At 38.6% G+C, this 16,542-nt stretch overlaps 1 protein-coding gene across 7 annotated transcripts in view; it reads left to right on the forward strand.

Annotated features, from left to right (window-relative positions):
* COL14A1 (collagen type XIV alpha 1 chain) overlaps window positions 1–16,542 on the forward strand; it is a 117,646-nt gene that overhangs the window by 946 nt on the left and 100,158 nt on the right. For 6 of the 7 annotated variants that reach the window (XM_010709273.3, XM_010709274.3, XM_010709271.3 and 3 more), the window contains exons 2-5: window positions 2,628–2,749; window positions 8,290–8,406; window positions 10,082–10,225; window positions 13,293–13,379. In XM_010709273.3, the coding sequence (XP_010707575.1) occupies window positions 2,662–2,749; window positions 8,290–8,406; window positions 10,082–10,225; window positions 13,293–13,379 (436 nt within the window). In that variant the 5' untranslated portion in view covers window positions 2,628–2,661. Of the gene's footprint in view, window positions 1–817; window positions 922–2,627; window positions 2,750–8,289; window positions 8,407–10,081; window positions 10,226–13,292; window positions 13,380–16,542 lie in introns of those variants that run through there. The other variant, XM_019614230.2, reaches the window with a different exon arrangement.

A 16,542-nucleotide genomic window follows, 5' to 3' on the forward strand; every position in this document is an offset into this window, starting at 1 on the left:
GATCCCTCAGCACGGCGGAGCGCTCGAGCGGGTCACGCTGCTCTGTTCGCCTGCGGGACGTCGACCCCACGGAGTCCGCTGCCGTTCCCAGGCCGCGGCTGAGCGCTGCGTCGGGCTGCTCTGTGAGAAGCTACCGCGATGTAACCCTGGTGGCTCGGTCCCTGTTCCTTGGCTGTATTTGAGTAGCAGCCGGAAACACGGCACTCCTCTGGCAGGTCTTGCCTACGGCACGTGGACGTACATCAGGTTTCTCCCGGACTGAGAGGCCTCAAAGCCACCACGTTCCGCTGAGGAAGGTGCCCCGTTGCGAGGCGTGTACAGCCCGTACAGCCCGGGCAGCCCGCAGCACGGAGCGCGTGGGGAGCAGCAGTGCTCGGGGCAGGGATCTTGGCTTGGCATGGGGACTGGAGTTTGGTCTCTGCTGCCAGAGCTATTCGTATAACTCTGTTACCGAATTGTTAACAAAAGGAGAAATGTGTAAAAAGCTGGAGGTTGTTTCTTCTCGTTCCCAGGTGATGTCAGTCACGAGGTGGCTGCAGACTCGTCTCTGCCTTTGTGGGCCACTCCTCCTCAAGTGCAGAAGTCAACTCGTGCCTAGGTTGTGTTTTCTCCAGCACCGGTTGCACTTCTGTCAATAAATCTTACATTTCTCTGTGCAATGGCTTTTCTCCTACAAAGTGCAGGAGGGAGTATTCCTGCACAGGATTACATGTCAGTCAGTATTTATAGCTGTTATTTGAGAGGAGGTTTTATATCAAGTCTAGCAAATGAGGAAGTGAGCCACAACTGTGTGTGAATATTTCAATATCTGGGTTATTACATGAGAAGAAATCCACGCGTAATGGTGGCTGCATCAAAGAATGAGCTGCAAGCTGTCCTTTGAAGAGTCAACATTTATGTGTTAAATGCTGTATTTCTAAGGTGAGGAGAAGCCTCAGTATTCAGTGTAAGTTGCACAAGGGATGCAGATTTTCTCTTCCTTTTTCCTACTGCCTGTCAATAGGCTGACTGTACTGGCTCATCTGGCTCCAGTCCTTGGATTTGTGTATAGGAAGCATGGGCATCTTATTTGGCTTCTTGAGGGTGATGGTGGAGTCGCTGTCCCCCTGGGGGTGTTCAAGAAAAGGGACGTTGTGGCAATGAGGGACACTGTTTATTGGGTGTGGCGTTGATGAGTTGATGGTTGAACTAGATGATCTTAGTGGTCTTTTTCCAATCTCTGCGATTCAGTGTAAGAGATGGATTCAAAGCATGGATCTAAGTAGTGCAGATCTTGTTGATAATTTGGCTAAAACTTAGTTAAACTCCTTTGGAGTTAGAACTTCAGATAATCAAGCAGACTATGTATTTCTAGGTGGTATACCGAATGTCCATGACTGATATTTGTGACATTAGACCTACCAAGTGCATGGATAACTAATGTGAATTGTAAATGTTTGGAGAGAGAAGGACATACATGTCTGTCATCTGTTGGCTGAGGTACCTCAGTCTGCCTCTTGTATTCTTAGATAGTGGTTGGATCACTTGTGTTATGCTTTCCTTAGAAGACAATGAAAATAGGGAAGGTAAATTAAATGGTGGTATTTTGAAAATATTAGAGAAAGTGACGTGGGAAGTGAAATGAAGGGACTTGCAAAACAGAAATGCGTAAACCAAAGTTTACCAAAGTAAACTTTCAGATGCTGAGTCTTTGACAGCAACAGAATTAGTGTTACTAAGCTTAGTTTAATTCTCCAGTAAAATACTAACAGGAGAGGGCAGCAAAAATTTTTAAGAAACTTGACTAAAGCTACTTGAATAGTAGATAAACATGTTCATAATATCATGTTTTTAAGTGTTTATGAATCTTCAAAGGTACATCTTTATATGTTGAGTAATTCAGCTGGAAAGTATTGAAAGTTGATGTTTGTAATGCATTGAGTTAGAGTAAATAATTTTGACCACGGCATTGCCTACACATAGAGTTAGTACTTACTCAGCTGATACCCTGCATGCCTTCTGGATAGTATCTGCTTTAGTCCATGTAAGTGCCAGATAGTACAACAGAGAATGCTGAATAAGATAAAAATAGGATAAACAGGGTAGGCTCTAGTGCACAGTGAAAAGAGAACTTGTTTATTCGGAACAAAATTCTGCCCTTTTTACAGCTGATGTATGAAATGGCTTAGTTGAACTGACTAGTAAATTAAGTCACTGGGGATATTATATATACTTTTGATATTTTATGGTAGTCTTTTTAAGTTCTGCTTTATCTAGGGATTGAGAATTCTCTATCATAGGTATCTTGTTAAGGGGCTTGCAACACTTGATTGTGTAGAGATGCCCATTTTACCTTGTTATGCATACATAGCGAGCACTACTTCCAATACTAACAAGCCTTGCAAAAAATATTTTCTCTTTGCATGGGACCAATTTTTAGGACTGTCCAGTGCTCCTCTGTCTTAAGCAAAACAGTTTGATTAGTAGCTGTTCTCAGGATGTAATCTTTGCTTCACTGATATCCATAACAAACTCCTAGCTGTACTGTGTTTTTTTGTTCAGTGGAATCAGTTTTTGGCTACACTTTCCATTGAAGTGTATACCTTAGATTTACAGGTTCATTAAATATTTCTCTTCTGTGTTCTCAGACCGGCTGATACTGTATACATCAAGTGGGAAAAGATGCTGTGTTGGAATGAGGTACAGAGCTGCTTCCTCTTGGCTTTTTTAGCTGTTGCAGCTTACTCTGTCAGTGACGCCCAGGGCCAAGGTAAGCAATCAATAAAAAGACGGAGCTTTTTACTAGATAACTCTGATGTGCAGAAATAGACTTCTTTATTCCAAATGCAGGTGTTGCTTCCTTCTGTTGGGATGTTGATCTGATATTACTGGAACAAAGCAGGGGTTTTGCTGTTGATCTTGGGAAGAGAAGAACTTTGAATTCGTGTGTACTTCTATTGAATCTTGTATCTGAAATATCATAAATCATTCTGCTTGCAAGCTTGGGCATCTCTTGTAAATAAGAGTAAAGAAAGTGTTCTGTATAACTCATTTTGAAACTACTTGTCAGAAATTGCTGTGACTGCCCTCTATGTGATCAAGAAAGTTTGAAGGACTGGCCTTGATGTTAAACTCATAGAATTTACTTTTTGTCTTTGTTGAAACAATAACTGAAGTAACACATCGTATAGTATCACACAGTACTGCTACTGCAGGTTTTTCTTCAATCTCCTTTATGAATATTAAAAAAATACTAGTGAGATTTTTAGGCGTATGTATTTGTTAGATCAGATGGATAGTGGTTTGATTTCTAGGGAACTTATCATATTGCACGGGAAAGGAGGGAGGGACAATACCAATGGGTTTCTATGATTTCTCAAGAAATAACTTTCTCTCAAAATTACGTTTATGTAATCCCTTTGATTGAGGCTGCTGAGACATAAGTGGGAGCAGAATTTGATCCTGGGGCTCTTCTAGGGCTATTGTGTACTGCATTATTCATGAACACACTCCAAATGGTGGCAACCTGAGGCTTTCTGACTTCTGATTAAAGCACGTAGCTGTGCTGTCCAGTCTGCGTGGCACTCGGGCACTGGAGAAGCATACTGACATAGATGTTTGGGCGTCTGCAAGTGTTTTACAAGCTTCTCCCAGAACTTAGGGACACGTGTTAGCAGTAATATTAAAGTGGTGATGTGAACTGAATGAAGAAATATGCTTTCCCAATGCTCAGTGCAGTAGGTCTGGTCTGAAATAAGGCACAGAATGTTTTTGAGTTGATGAGCCAGTAAAACAAAGCATATGGTCAGTATTCTCCTGTCTCTGAATTTCAGTCCTGATACATATGGTTAAGATTCGTGAAACAGGATTGAGGTTCATCTCCATGCAGTTGTATGTAATTTCTTGAACTTGAGAAGCCGTGTTCTTCCCCCTGCTTTTTTTCCAAGCTTTGGTTTAATCAGTCCAATGAGATGATGGTCAGAGAGGCTTTTTTTCCACAATCACTGCACCAGCAGAAGCCAGAGTTGGTGTACTTGCTGAGTAAAGAACAATACTTCCCTTGTTCTTATATTCTTTCAGCAAGCATCAACTACTGAATGTTGTCAGCAGTTACATACTAAGCTAAGTGGAGTATTGCTTTGGCCCAGAATGACTGTGGTGGTGTTGAATGAGGTGATATGAAATCTCTAATCCATTTTCACAGAATAAAAACGTCTCTTCTTACAGTGAAGTTAGTAAGATGTTTCTCAAATACCTTTTCTTAAGATTGCCACTCCTTATAATAACTCTGGCCAGCTATTTACAATTTAATGCATCACATACTGTATGCTTGTCTGATTTAAGAAAATGCAGGCTCTGCCAAGGTATAGGAAGAGCTGGTATTAGTCCCAGCTTGTTTTCCTCCTTTTGCAAAGATGATCTGTTAAAGGTGTGTAACTTGGTGACTTCTTGGAAAGAAGAAAATGTTTGGGACTTGCAAGTGAACATGCCTGAAGCTACAACTTATTCCTTCAGCTGAGGAGTTACTATATTGAGCTACATGGTTTTCTCATTTATTGTTTGAATGCCATATATACTATCATATTCAGTTTTCCTCAACAATGGTTGTTCTTTCATCACTGCCATTTCTTTCTTCACCATAACGTCACATGAACAACAGCCACAAAAATTCCATTTTTCATGTACTTAATTTTTTATATAGTACACAGGCAAGAGAAAGCTTCAGAATTTTCCATTTATTCATAAAGTAACTTTCTTTAGGTATTTTCCTTCTTAATTTAAAGATGGAAACTTGTCTGCTTAGCAATAATTTCCATGTGTTACTAATGTAAATGCAATGCATATTAACTTGTTCGGTTCAATTCTTAAGATGAAAGTACATTGGAAGCTGCAAGGTATAGTTAACATCCAGTTTTAGAGTATTGGATGTCCCTGAGACAGCTGCAGATATGCAGTTCATGGTGTTTTTCATTTGCATTAAAATGCTGAATAGTTCAGAACTCTCTTTCCTGACTTGTCCATAAGAATAATGCATTTGAAGCACTGATCTATCTGGTTCCATAAACCGAAGCCTTGAACTTGTCTTTAGTTTTCTCTTGGGTGACTGCTCTGATGTTGCTGACGGCCATTCACTTTTGCATTCCTGTAAAGCCACTTAACAAGCTCTAGCTACTGATTTTTATCAGTTAACTGACTCAGCTTGGATTAATTTTTTTTCCCCTCTCTGCAAGAAGTGAGATTTTGTTCCACAGACAATAAAGGTCCAAAGAAATAAAGATATCCTCTTCAGGTTGGTGAATGTGTAGTAATTCCCATCAATATTTCGTTGTCTGTTCAAGTGTTAGATTTTTAACTTCCTTAGCTGTATGTACTTCTCTGTGCCAGAACATTAGTCTTTGCACAGCTATGACACAGCTGAATTTGTTTCAGTTTGGTGAAAAATTCTTTTTTCCTTATGGTTCATTGCTGTATGGGAATATGTATTCCTCTGCAGTGCCACCCTTGATGCAAAAAAATACCCACTGAAAATTGGCTAGTTATGTAAAGACTATTGTGGCACAACTTTTCTAGTCTTTCACATTATAACTCTGTAGTAAACAGAAAAGCCTCTGGTGATTGTGTCCTTCTTTTCTTGTAAGATCTGTGATTGGTTTTTAGGGGTTCCCAAAATTTACTGGGTTTGGTGATGGCTAATAGCAATTAGGCCAGGACTATGCTTCTTTGTTAGAAAGTGCTTTCATCGATTAAGTTGAAAGCAGGATGGAATGACAGGGGAAGGAGGAAGATGGCAGAGGAAAAAATAAAAATAAAAACCTGAAATCCAAAGATGTGAGGTTTGGTTTTCTTTGTCAGTACGTGTTTTTTGGTTATGATTGCTCTCTACTCTGCCTCTTAAGCCCCATACAAATTTACCACTTAATCCTAGTGAAACGAATGCAGACAGTATGCAAGTGTAAGAAGTTTATTTGATTCTTTTCTCAGACAAAATAAATATGAAAGGAATTGCATATTTTCCAAATTTCTAGGTATGGTTTGTCACTCTTGTTCATTCAGCACCAATTCAGTATGACTTATGTATAGTTCAAAAGATGGAATGAATCTTGAGAATGAATTAAAAGCTGTAATCCATAACTGCAGTCTGCTTGGCTTTCAAAACTTTTTGCCATAGTCTCTGTCATTTTACTACAATTATAGCATGCTGAATATTCTTGCAGAAGCCTGCCCACCAAAATATTTTTGCAGTACCGGGGCCAAATTTTCAAAGAACTGATATTGCATTCACAGTGATTCCTGCACGTGCTCCTACTTGCAGTCTTTCTTCCAAACCCCTGGGAGGTGGCAGGCAGTTTGAAGGCTAGTCTGACAAGATTGTGCCCAGCAAATAAGGGAATGGACTGTTTGGGTATATGCCCAATGCTGCAAATCAGAACAATTTTGCATATATGGAATTGATTTGCTACCTGCTGCTTCTGTCCCCTTGCCTCTCTCCTGAGCTTGTTCTTTCAAATCTTTGGGAGTGCTGAGATGTTACTAAGCTGCTCTTGATGCTATGTACTCAACTTTTTCTGTGTTCTGGTGTGAAATCACTCAATGCAGAGAGGAACAGAACAAAGCTTTCCCTTATGGATTGGTGGGTTAGCACAAATATCTTGTGCTAAAGCTCCAGACTTCTAGGACACAAAATATTTTTGTTAGATGACATTTAAAAATCCCCCACTTCAGATGTCAAAAACATTACAGCTTGCCTCTTTCCTTCTCCTTTCTTCTGCAAGCTCTTGGAAGAAGAAACGAGTCGGAAAAAGTAATCAATTAAGGAGAGGTCTTTGGCTGCTGCTGTTGCCAGACCTGCATTGACTGCAGCAGGTCAAATGGAGAGGCCAGAGACTCCTGGATAGCACGTTCTGCCTTGTAGACTCAGATGCTCCATATGCTGTAGTTCTTAAATCTCAAAAATATTGTAAAAATTATTGGCATATTATGTGTAGTGCACCAAAAAACGTGGCCGTGGGCCCGGTCAGTTGAGAGCTCTATTGGGCTCTAAGGCAAAGAAACTGGCGCTTCTCCCAACTCTTTCAGATAATTTCCTTCTTTTTTCGATGTGCCAACAGAAACCTTAAAGATGGTAGTGACAAGAGGCATGCATAAAGAGACTGAAAAATAAAGGAAAATGTTTTGTGGGCTGTGGAGGTAGTAGGAAAAGGAGGGGTAATGTCTGTGAAGGACTTAAGTAAGCTTTTCTAACCCTTCTTATTGCTCAGCCTCCAGATGGCTTCCCTGGCTGCCTTTCGCTTTAGATCAGTTAGTTCTGTATGAGCCCAAACCTATTCAGAAGTATAAAGATTCACCCTTATTGGCAGCCTTGAATATCACAGACTGCACAACTAGCAGCTGTGCATTAGTTGTCTGCTGTGAAAGGGGGATGTGGCTCCCTGGAGTAGAAGAGAAATACTCTGTCTAACAATTGCCAAAGTAGAAGGATGCTCACAGTGAGGGGCCAGTTAATGTACATGTGCACCATACTGCTGATATTGCATAGCAGTCTAGGGTGGATTTTCTGTTTGTTCCTCTGTGTGTTACTTCACTGAAATGTCATGTCTTTCATGCTTTTATTCATTTCACCTGCTCCTTCTGATTGAAACCCATGTGATGGCACAAGACAAAGGAAGGCCAGATTTGTTTGCCATTTCCAAAGTGCCCCCTACCTGAATCTTTACTATCCTGTGCATGTTTTCTGGTGATGAGACCAAAGCAGTGTTTGCAACTGGGCAAATGTTTGTCCCTGTGGCTAGGTTTGTAAACTGGGCAGCTGATGCTCCTTCTGCCTTGTGCATGCCTGTCTTTCCTCTTGGTTACAGTGCCTTCACAAGGCTTTGAAAATTTGGCCCTGAGTGACTTCAAATGTGGGGCAACACCCACAATGATGTGAAGTGAAAGAGGCTGTCTATGTAACACACACTGTCAGCATAAGCAGGGAGAGCAATTTGAATTCCGTTGTATTAACAAAGAGCATTTGTATTACCAGCTTTGCCTGCTAAACTAGAGTCTTAACATCTAACACTGTTTGTTTTCCTGTCCTCTGCTAAGTTGTTAGCTTGTTTTTGTAAACAGTTAAATAAAAGGTATGTCTGAGGGAAGTAGTGCACCTGGGGACGTCGTTTTACAAACTAATAAACTGATATGTGACATTTGGAATAACTTGCATCCTTTGTTAAAAATTTTGTGTCGTCTTCCTACATGTTTGTTTTAATGTTTAAAATTGATGATTTCCTTTATTTGAATTTAAACGTTGTTTTCTTTCCCCACTTGCAGTGTCCCCACCAACAAGGCTAAGGTATAATGTAGTCAATCCTGACAGTGTACAGATCTCTTGGAAAGCCCCCAGAGGGCAATTCAGTGGATATAAGCTGCTTGTCACTCCAAGTTCAGGTAAAATGAAAATCTGTATATTCTCTTGTAAGGTAAAATGACTGTTGGCATCTAGACCTAAGGTTAGGCAGCTTTCCTGAGGCTAATGTCACCTTTTAGGGATAAGGAACTGTGAGCAAACTGTGGGTAAGAGTATTGGCCATTCAACAGAAGAGTGAAATTCGTTGAAGCACAGGGTAGTCCTAGGCACAGAATATGGGAACTGATGGTAGCTGTACTTCATATGTAGTCCTTGGGATTGTCACTGCTCAACTTTACCTTTCTTCCACCGGGTGTAAGGAAGACTGTAGGAAGTGCTTGAAGGAGAACACAGGAATGCTATTTCAGTCAGAGCTTTGAGATGGATCTCCCTGGGCCTTCTCCCATGGTAAACTTCTCAGAACAAGATTTTAGAACAAACATGAGCATGAAATTATACTTTCAGGTTTTCATTCAAAAGCATTTTTAAAAACAGAAGATGAAGTGGCTATATAAGGCTATCTTATGGAGGTACTACTTCTATATGTATTTACATTTAGCTAAAATACCTCTTCTTGTATAAAGTCTCCAAAAAAAGGGGCAGAATGGAAGTCTGTGAAACAGCTATTCTGCTGTGTGCATTTCCATATTATTTTTCATTTTATTATGCTTTATGAACCTCATCATCAGACAGCATGTTTCTTAATGGTATCATATAATACTTCTCTTGGATGATGGGTGAGACCACCTTCTCAGCAAGTTTTGTATCAATTTGGAGGGAATGATTGACAGGCTAGAAGTCAGGGTTGCTGTTCAAAAGGATCTGGACAGCTGAGAACTGGGCTGACAGAAACCTTACAAAGTTTCATAAAAGAAATTTATGAAAATCTTATGAAACAAGTGCAAATTCAAATTTGCAGAAACCCCTGAAGGGAGAATGGAAAAAAAGTAACTGGGTTGTTCTTAATGGTGCCCAGTGCCAGGGCAAGCAACAATATGCATGCACTGCAATGCAGGAGGTGTTTCATCAGGAGCATGAGGAAGCACTTCTTTACTGCGTGGGTGACCAAGCACTGTCACAGGTGGCCCAGGGAAGCTGTGGAGCTTCTTTCCTTGGAGGTATTAGAAAGCTGTCTGGATGTAGTCTTGGGCAAGTGGATGCAGGTTGCCCTGCTTTAGTTGTACAAAATGAGGCCTGGAAGTCCCTTCCAACATCAACCGTTTTGTGATTCTGAGAAACCTCAGAGGTTCCTTTCAGCTTGCATAGTTCTGTGATTTCATATCATTAATCTTTAGTCTGTAATTTTTGTTGCAAAAAGTACTTTCCTGCTTTGTGAGCTGATTATTTGATTTTTTTACTTTTAATAAAGTGTTTCGTCTCATTGCCCAAATACTTATCTGACACTACTATTAGAAGAAAAATGCTGGCTATTCTGTGAGACCTAGATACAGATGCAAGGACTGACTGGAATGTTTGTTGGCTGATTGGTTGATTTGGAATCTAAAAACTTGGTTTCTTTCTGGTCAGGCTGTGTGACTTCTTGCTTTTTGGTGATGTCATCTGGCCTAGTCTAGTCTGGATAGTTCCAGAAGCGGACAATAAAGTACACTTGGGTCTTAGGAGAGTTTGAGGTGGTTTTAACTCACTACATTTACCTTTCTACAAAAAAGTAATTACATCTTTGCTTTTTTTTTTTTTAATTCTTTTCTGTTACAGGTGGAAAAACCAATCAACTAATTCTTCAAAACACTGCAACCAAAGCAATTATTCAGGGTCTCATTCCAGATCAAAACTATGCCCTTCAGATCATTGCGTTCAGTGATGACAAGGAGAGTAAGCCAGCCCAAGGCCAGTTCAGAAGTATGTATCTTTAATACCTGACATGCAGAGTAGATCAACCATTCAGCCTAATTTATGAAGCTGTAACAAACTGATATTTAAAGTAATAATGGAAATACAGTTTCTTCTGTTGGTAAAAGGTTGTTTGGAACCACAGACTTCATCTGATACAGCTTCAGTTGGAAGCCTGAATTAATGCAATTGCACAGGAGTTTCTTGCTTTGGACTATCTTTGTTTCTTTTGGTTTGGAATGCCTGTCTTTGCCATTCCTTTATGAAATTAGCCAGTGTCTTTTGGAAGAGAATCTTCAGTGAGTGGAAATGAGAAGGGAAGTGTAGTAATCTGATATATCAGAAAGTTTTCCTCCCTGCTTCCAAATGTTTTTATTAAAGATTTGTGTAGCTGTACCAACTGACAAATAGTTAGTTGTTCTATGATACTATGAAAGGCTAAATTCTTACTGGTCTTAAACTGTCAAATATGTTTACAAACTAAGCTTAAGGCTCTTATCTGACTTATTCATGTTCTTAATATTTCTATTAAAGTGAAAATATAGTGTTATTAAGAAATTCAAACAAAACACTGATTTGTCTTCATTTGCATCTTAAGTAGCACTGTCAGTTTGGTCAATGAAAAGAAAAATGTGTCAGTTTGGAGGTGTAGTTGAAATCATGCTGAATTAATTCCCTTGATGCTAAATGTCTTAATAACGGTTTGTGGAGGATGTTGCTTGCTCTGATTGCTAAATCACTTTACTCTTAAAATGAACATGAGACAAAATATGCTGACTGCTTGATGTGCTGTGTATCAGAGTTTTTCTAGCTTTTTATCATTGCTACTGTGTATTTATTCTTTTAAGTACCATCCCACTTAGGAAACCCACAAAATCACAGATTACTTCAGCATTAAACCCTCAGAAAGCTATACCAGCTTCTATAAGATAGGTGTGGTTCTATTTTAAACTAGCTCTATTCCTCAGGAAATGCAGAGCTGGCAGCTTGATTTAACAATGTGGAAGTTAAGTTCTGTTTAGTATACTCCTTCTCTGCTGCCAATGAAAACATATAAAACTTAACAAGATGGGAATTTCATTTGCCCATATGAATGATGCCTTACATAAATAAAACCAGGAAAGATGCGTATACAAAAACTTCCTTCCTCTTATCCTGTATTCCATGTTTTTCCCCTTCTCTGACAAGTGGTCGTTGACTCTAAAGACGAGAAGAGAGCAAACAAATTCAAAACTTTGAGAATATCCTGGATTTTAATGCTCTGGAAATGTGTATCTTATGCACTGGAATTGTCTGATGAACAAAGAGTTCTTCTTGATGCTACAATAAAATTTTATTGTTAAGAGTATTCCTTTTATATAGTTAGATATGCTTTCTTCTTCTGTTGTTGCTTGTAAATTATTATGCAAGATCACTGGGAGATTTCTTCTTTTTAAGATGCATCTGTAAAAATGTAGTTGGTAAGTTCATTGCCTGTGTGAACATGTAAAAAAAAACCTGATGTCTTTTTGTATAACTTTCTTATGCATTCAGATTGTTGTTATTTTGATGAAAGGGCTTTCCCCAACCAAAAATCTGTCACAATGTGACTGACTTATCTCCTGGGAGAATTTCAAGACTTCTGTTCCATTTCTCTACAGACTCACTCCTCTGCAGTATTAGGATTAGAAGGGCCATCAGCACCTCCCTAGTGATGTTTGCTCGTAGTCATTATTTAAAGGAACACTCTTACTTGCTAAGCAGTGGTGTCCTTTTTGTTTAGTGCTTCTCTGCCTATTTTACCTCTTTTATTTTAATTAGAATGGAGTTTTTTAAAAAAAAAAAGTTACTTTTTTGACCAGTATCCTTAGTTCTGTATCTGGAATGATGATGTTGTTAGTTTTGGAGAGGATTTTCTTATTCAGAGATTTGACAATGGCTTGTTGTCTTCATAAGACCTTAAGATGGTCTTGTGATTGTATTTTGGATTGAGACTTGAGAGAATGCTGTTTCAGATACTCCACATGCAGTTGGTTTAAATCAGTGTAATCCATTTGGCTTTGGTTTCACTTCTGTAAAACAGAATACCCGTGTTGTCCTTTTTATATTGTGTGTTTCAAGAGATAACAGATAGTCTTTCACTTTCTCACAATGTTTTGGGAAGAACGTAGCACAGAGTGACTCTGATCCAGGCTAAGATTTGGTGCCTACTTGAATGAATGTTGGTCCTAATCCAGGTCTACATAAGCTAAGGTTTTTAACTGGGGTAAAATTTTGCTTTCTATGAAATACCTTTTTTTTTTTCTTTTATTTTTCCCAAGCTGTTCCTGGCCATTGTAGATTGCAGGGATTTTGACACCAATTAACATTCAAAGAAAATTCTGTATTTATTCCTCTTATAGATAGATAGATAGATAGATATAATTCTTTTCAGTAGTATATGACTTTTGCAGTGATTTTTTGCAAAATCTTTCAAACTACATTGGAGTAGGGAGATACTGGCTATTAATAAAAATATTAAGAATAGCTAATCAAGCTAGATTCTGCTAGGCTTTTATGAGAAATCTAAGACCTAAAGAGGGAGGTATCCTACGCTCTTGAAAGACAGGAAACTATTGAAGTGTAAGCTTTGGAACAACTCTGCTGTTGTGGGAATACTTGGTGCCCTGAACACAGATTTGGGCATGGGATTTAAACTGATTTTTGCAAAGAAGATAATGTAATAGCTGGCTTATGTGATCCTGTGCTGGATGACCTGCAGTAGAACTTTGCAGTACTGGACTTTGCCCAACTAACTTTGCCAACTTCTGTAGTTATATTTCCAGTGCTGACTCTTATTATAGGCTTAGATGCTGATGTCACTGTATTTGGACTCTCCTGAATGAGAATCACTTTTGAGAACTTTAATGTCGATAGAAGGGAGTGGGGGGCAGAATCATGAAGTAATAAACCCAAAGAGAGTGAGAGCAACAGTCACTTATTACTAGGTATACTGCAAGATATTGTGTGAAATCTTTATATTTGAAAGAGGAAAACAACGTGCTTCCATTGCTCTGTTTCTGGTTTTATTGATTTATTTTTCCCCTTATTTTTCTAGTTAAAGATATAGAGAGAAGAAAAGAAACAAGTAAATCCAAAGTGAAGGATCCAGAAAAAACAAACGCGAGTAAACCAGCTCCAGAAGGTCAGATGTGACTTGGGTGATATTCTAATAACAACCAGCTTCTTTGTTTAACTTGGCCACTGCATAGATTTTCTTTAAATCGTTACTTCAGATCTTGTTTCCAGAGTGTTTGGGTTGAACAGAAGGGAAAAATCAGTATCTCCATGAATATTGGGGAGTTTCTACAACAGAGGGATCACTTCTAGTTCTGTATTCTGTTTTATCACTTTATACAGTAAGCACTAACTACCACTATGAATAGCATAAAAGCAGGCTTTGAACCTGCATTTAAAAAAAAAAAATAAATCATACTACCTTTACATCCCCACTGGGTGCCCTAGTTAAAAAAATGAAATAAAATTGTGTGCATGTATTTGTGTGGGTGGGTGCATATTTAAATAGATCTTATTTCATATGACTGTTTTTAATGCATTTATCTGTGTGTGACATCATGTCATCTTGCCTGCAAGACAGACATAATTAGTGTTAACTCCTAACTAAAATGAAATGGATATTCTTCTGTAATTGTGATATCATAACTTATCTCTGTCCTAAGGAGGGTCTTGTATTTGAAATAATTTGAAATACTTCAATGGGAAAAAAAGCTTTTGTCTAGTTGTGAGGAGTTAATCTTCTGGCAAAACGTAATATTGTTTATCATGAGAAGCTCATCTAGAATGGGCAGCAACATCTATTTCAAGCTTTAAATTATTTGGTTGTGTCAGTGTAGTTTGTGTCAGAGCAAAATACAGTTTCATCTAGCACTTGTGGGAAGCTCTTGCCATTCACTTATTGTAATATTTTTTGCTAGAAAACTGGGAAGGCAAAATGTCTCAGTCAATGAAGTTGACAAAAAGGAGGTTAAAAAAAAAACAAAACAAAACAAAAAAACAAACACCAAACCCAAAACCTGCCAAGAACACCAAAACCCAATTATGCTGATTTGTACGAATCCTTGCTTGTGTTTAAACTCAATCACAGCAATATTGAAATGCAATGTACTTTTTTCCTACTGTCTGGCTATTGCATATTTCTTCCTTATGCACAGCATAATGATTCACCAAAGTGATGGAGATTCCAACTCAATGACTTCAGGGAGAATAGAGTGAGAGTCCAGGCAAAAAAGTTGTGCAGAAACAACAATGTCAGCAAAAAATGCTTAGCAGTGAATTCAGAAATGAAGCATGAGCAATAATGGTATCAAATTTTTTCTAGCTTAATGTATAAGGGCTGGTCCACCTCAAACTGAAATTGGATCATTGAATTAAAAACAAAATAAATCACAAAATGTCTCTGAAAGAAATAAAAGCAAAATGTTATGGTAAAACTGTGAAGAATAACTTGATCCTCTGCAGATGTTTGACAGGAAATGATCAGAGTGTGACCTAAAGAATTAATCACTTAAATAGACCTAAAGAATTAGACACTTAATTAGTTTCATAACATTTTGATATTATGTCTGTATTTGATGCATTTAATAGCATCTCCAATACATTCTATGGCTGAGTTATATCTTTAGTTCAAGCTAGTGATGCCATAAAAGTCAGCAGTACAAAAAAACCCTCCAACAATGGGGTAGTATGATATATTACCTGAAAATGGAGCAGTCTTTGCCCACAAAGCAAATTGAAAACAACTATTGTCCAGACTGGTATTGGTGGGACATGGTCAATGCTTCCGTTCTTGTCTTAGCTGGAAGGGTAGCAAAAGCTTATTTAACCATTTCTGCAAGTACCAGAGCCAAGTTTTGAAGTAAGAAGGTGCCTTCTTACTGAGAGATGGTTCGAAAAGATGAGACTGGATGATCTTTGCAGGCCTTACAAAGGCAAAAGTCATCATTCATTCTTCTGCCTATGAAGAATTGTCTCTCAGAATTCTCTGATGTGAATGTTAGAATAGGTTTGGCATTTTAATAGGTCATGTAATCCCAACTCAGTGTTTTGGGGCAAAACTAACGCATAGCAATAAACTTGTTAAAATGTACAGAAAGTGTGTGAACGCAGTCCATAATGTCAGTGTGTGTGTTAAGATAGCTTTACCAGTTGATCCATGTGTATCATGCTATTTTTCTGAAGGGCACCAGGGGTGCCTTAACTAATACTTAACTAATAACTTTCTTCAAGAAACTCTGTCAAGTGGTTTGTGTGGCCCATGAGAAATTTTTTCAGCAGCTCTAGTAACCCAGGTTAAAATTTTCCATGTGTTTGTCCTGACTGTTCAGATAGTTTGGAAAGATTTATTTCTTTCTTTCCTGCTCAAAGTACTGTGCTCTTATCTCAAATAAATCTGCAGTGTATATCAGTAGTGTCATCATGCCAAATTAATACACCTTTTAATTTATACATCAAATATTAACGGTATGTTTGATTTCTAGAAAGCTCCTCTGTTTCTTCTGTACAAATAATTTCAAGTGTTGAATCTTCTTCCTGTATTTCTCAGAACCTGTCAGTTTTCAGCTTAGTGATAGATTTATCACTGCTGCACACTCAGTAACATCAGAAGCCTTTTTTCTTCCTCTCTGTTGAGATAAAGTTCACGGACTCACCTTCATTCAGCATGCACTGATATTTGAGTACTTGTACCTTGGCACTTCTCCAATTCTATCATGTACAAAGCTCCTTTCTTCACAATGAAAGGGATTAATACGTTCCTTGCCTTCTCAGATGTTTTATAGTTTTTTGAAGAAATACTAGGAGTGATTCTGTAGTCACATCCCTTTAGGGAGAGAAGAATCACAGTGTTTTGACTGCATCCTGTGGCAAGTACGTGACTGTATCCTTTCAAGTGCTTTAGTTAATGCCTGTAAAGTTCTCAGACAATGATTTTAATGATAACAACAAAACACAGAGGGACAATTTTATTTTTTCTTGCAAACTTTATTTGGGGATTTTTTTTTTTTTCTTATGAGAGTTGTTGCAGGTTAGCCTAGGCTATCTGCCAAACTCTTACTTAGTTGCTTTCTCCATGAGGGTAGTGGGAGAAGATAGGAAGAACAGAAATGAGAAAGTGTTGTGGCAGGTAGCTAAGCACTGCGTGGTCATTTGTTCCCTTCTCCCTGTCTCCCAGTGGGATGGGGAGAGAATCGAAGTGGGTGGAAAGCAGAAAAAGCAACAGAGTAAACTTGTGAGATGATATCATCACAGAATGGCCAGGGTTGGAAGGGACCTCAAGGATCATGACTCTC

Source organism: Meleagris gallopavo, chromosome 3, assembly GCF_000146605.3.
Source record: "Meleagris gallopavo isolate NT-WF06-2002-E0010 breed Aviagen turkey brand Nicholas breeding stock chromosome 3, Turkey_5.1, whole genome shotgun sequence".
Taxonomy (NCBI): domain Eukaryota; kingdom Metazoa; phylum Chordata; class Aves; order Galliformes; family Phasianidae; genus Meleagris; species Meleagris gallopavo.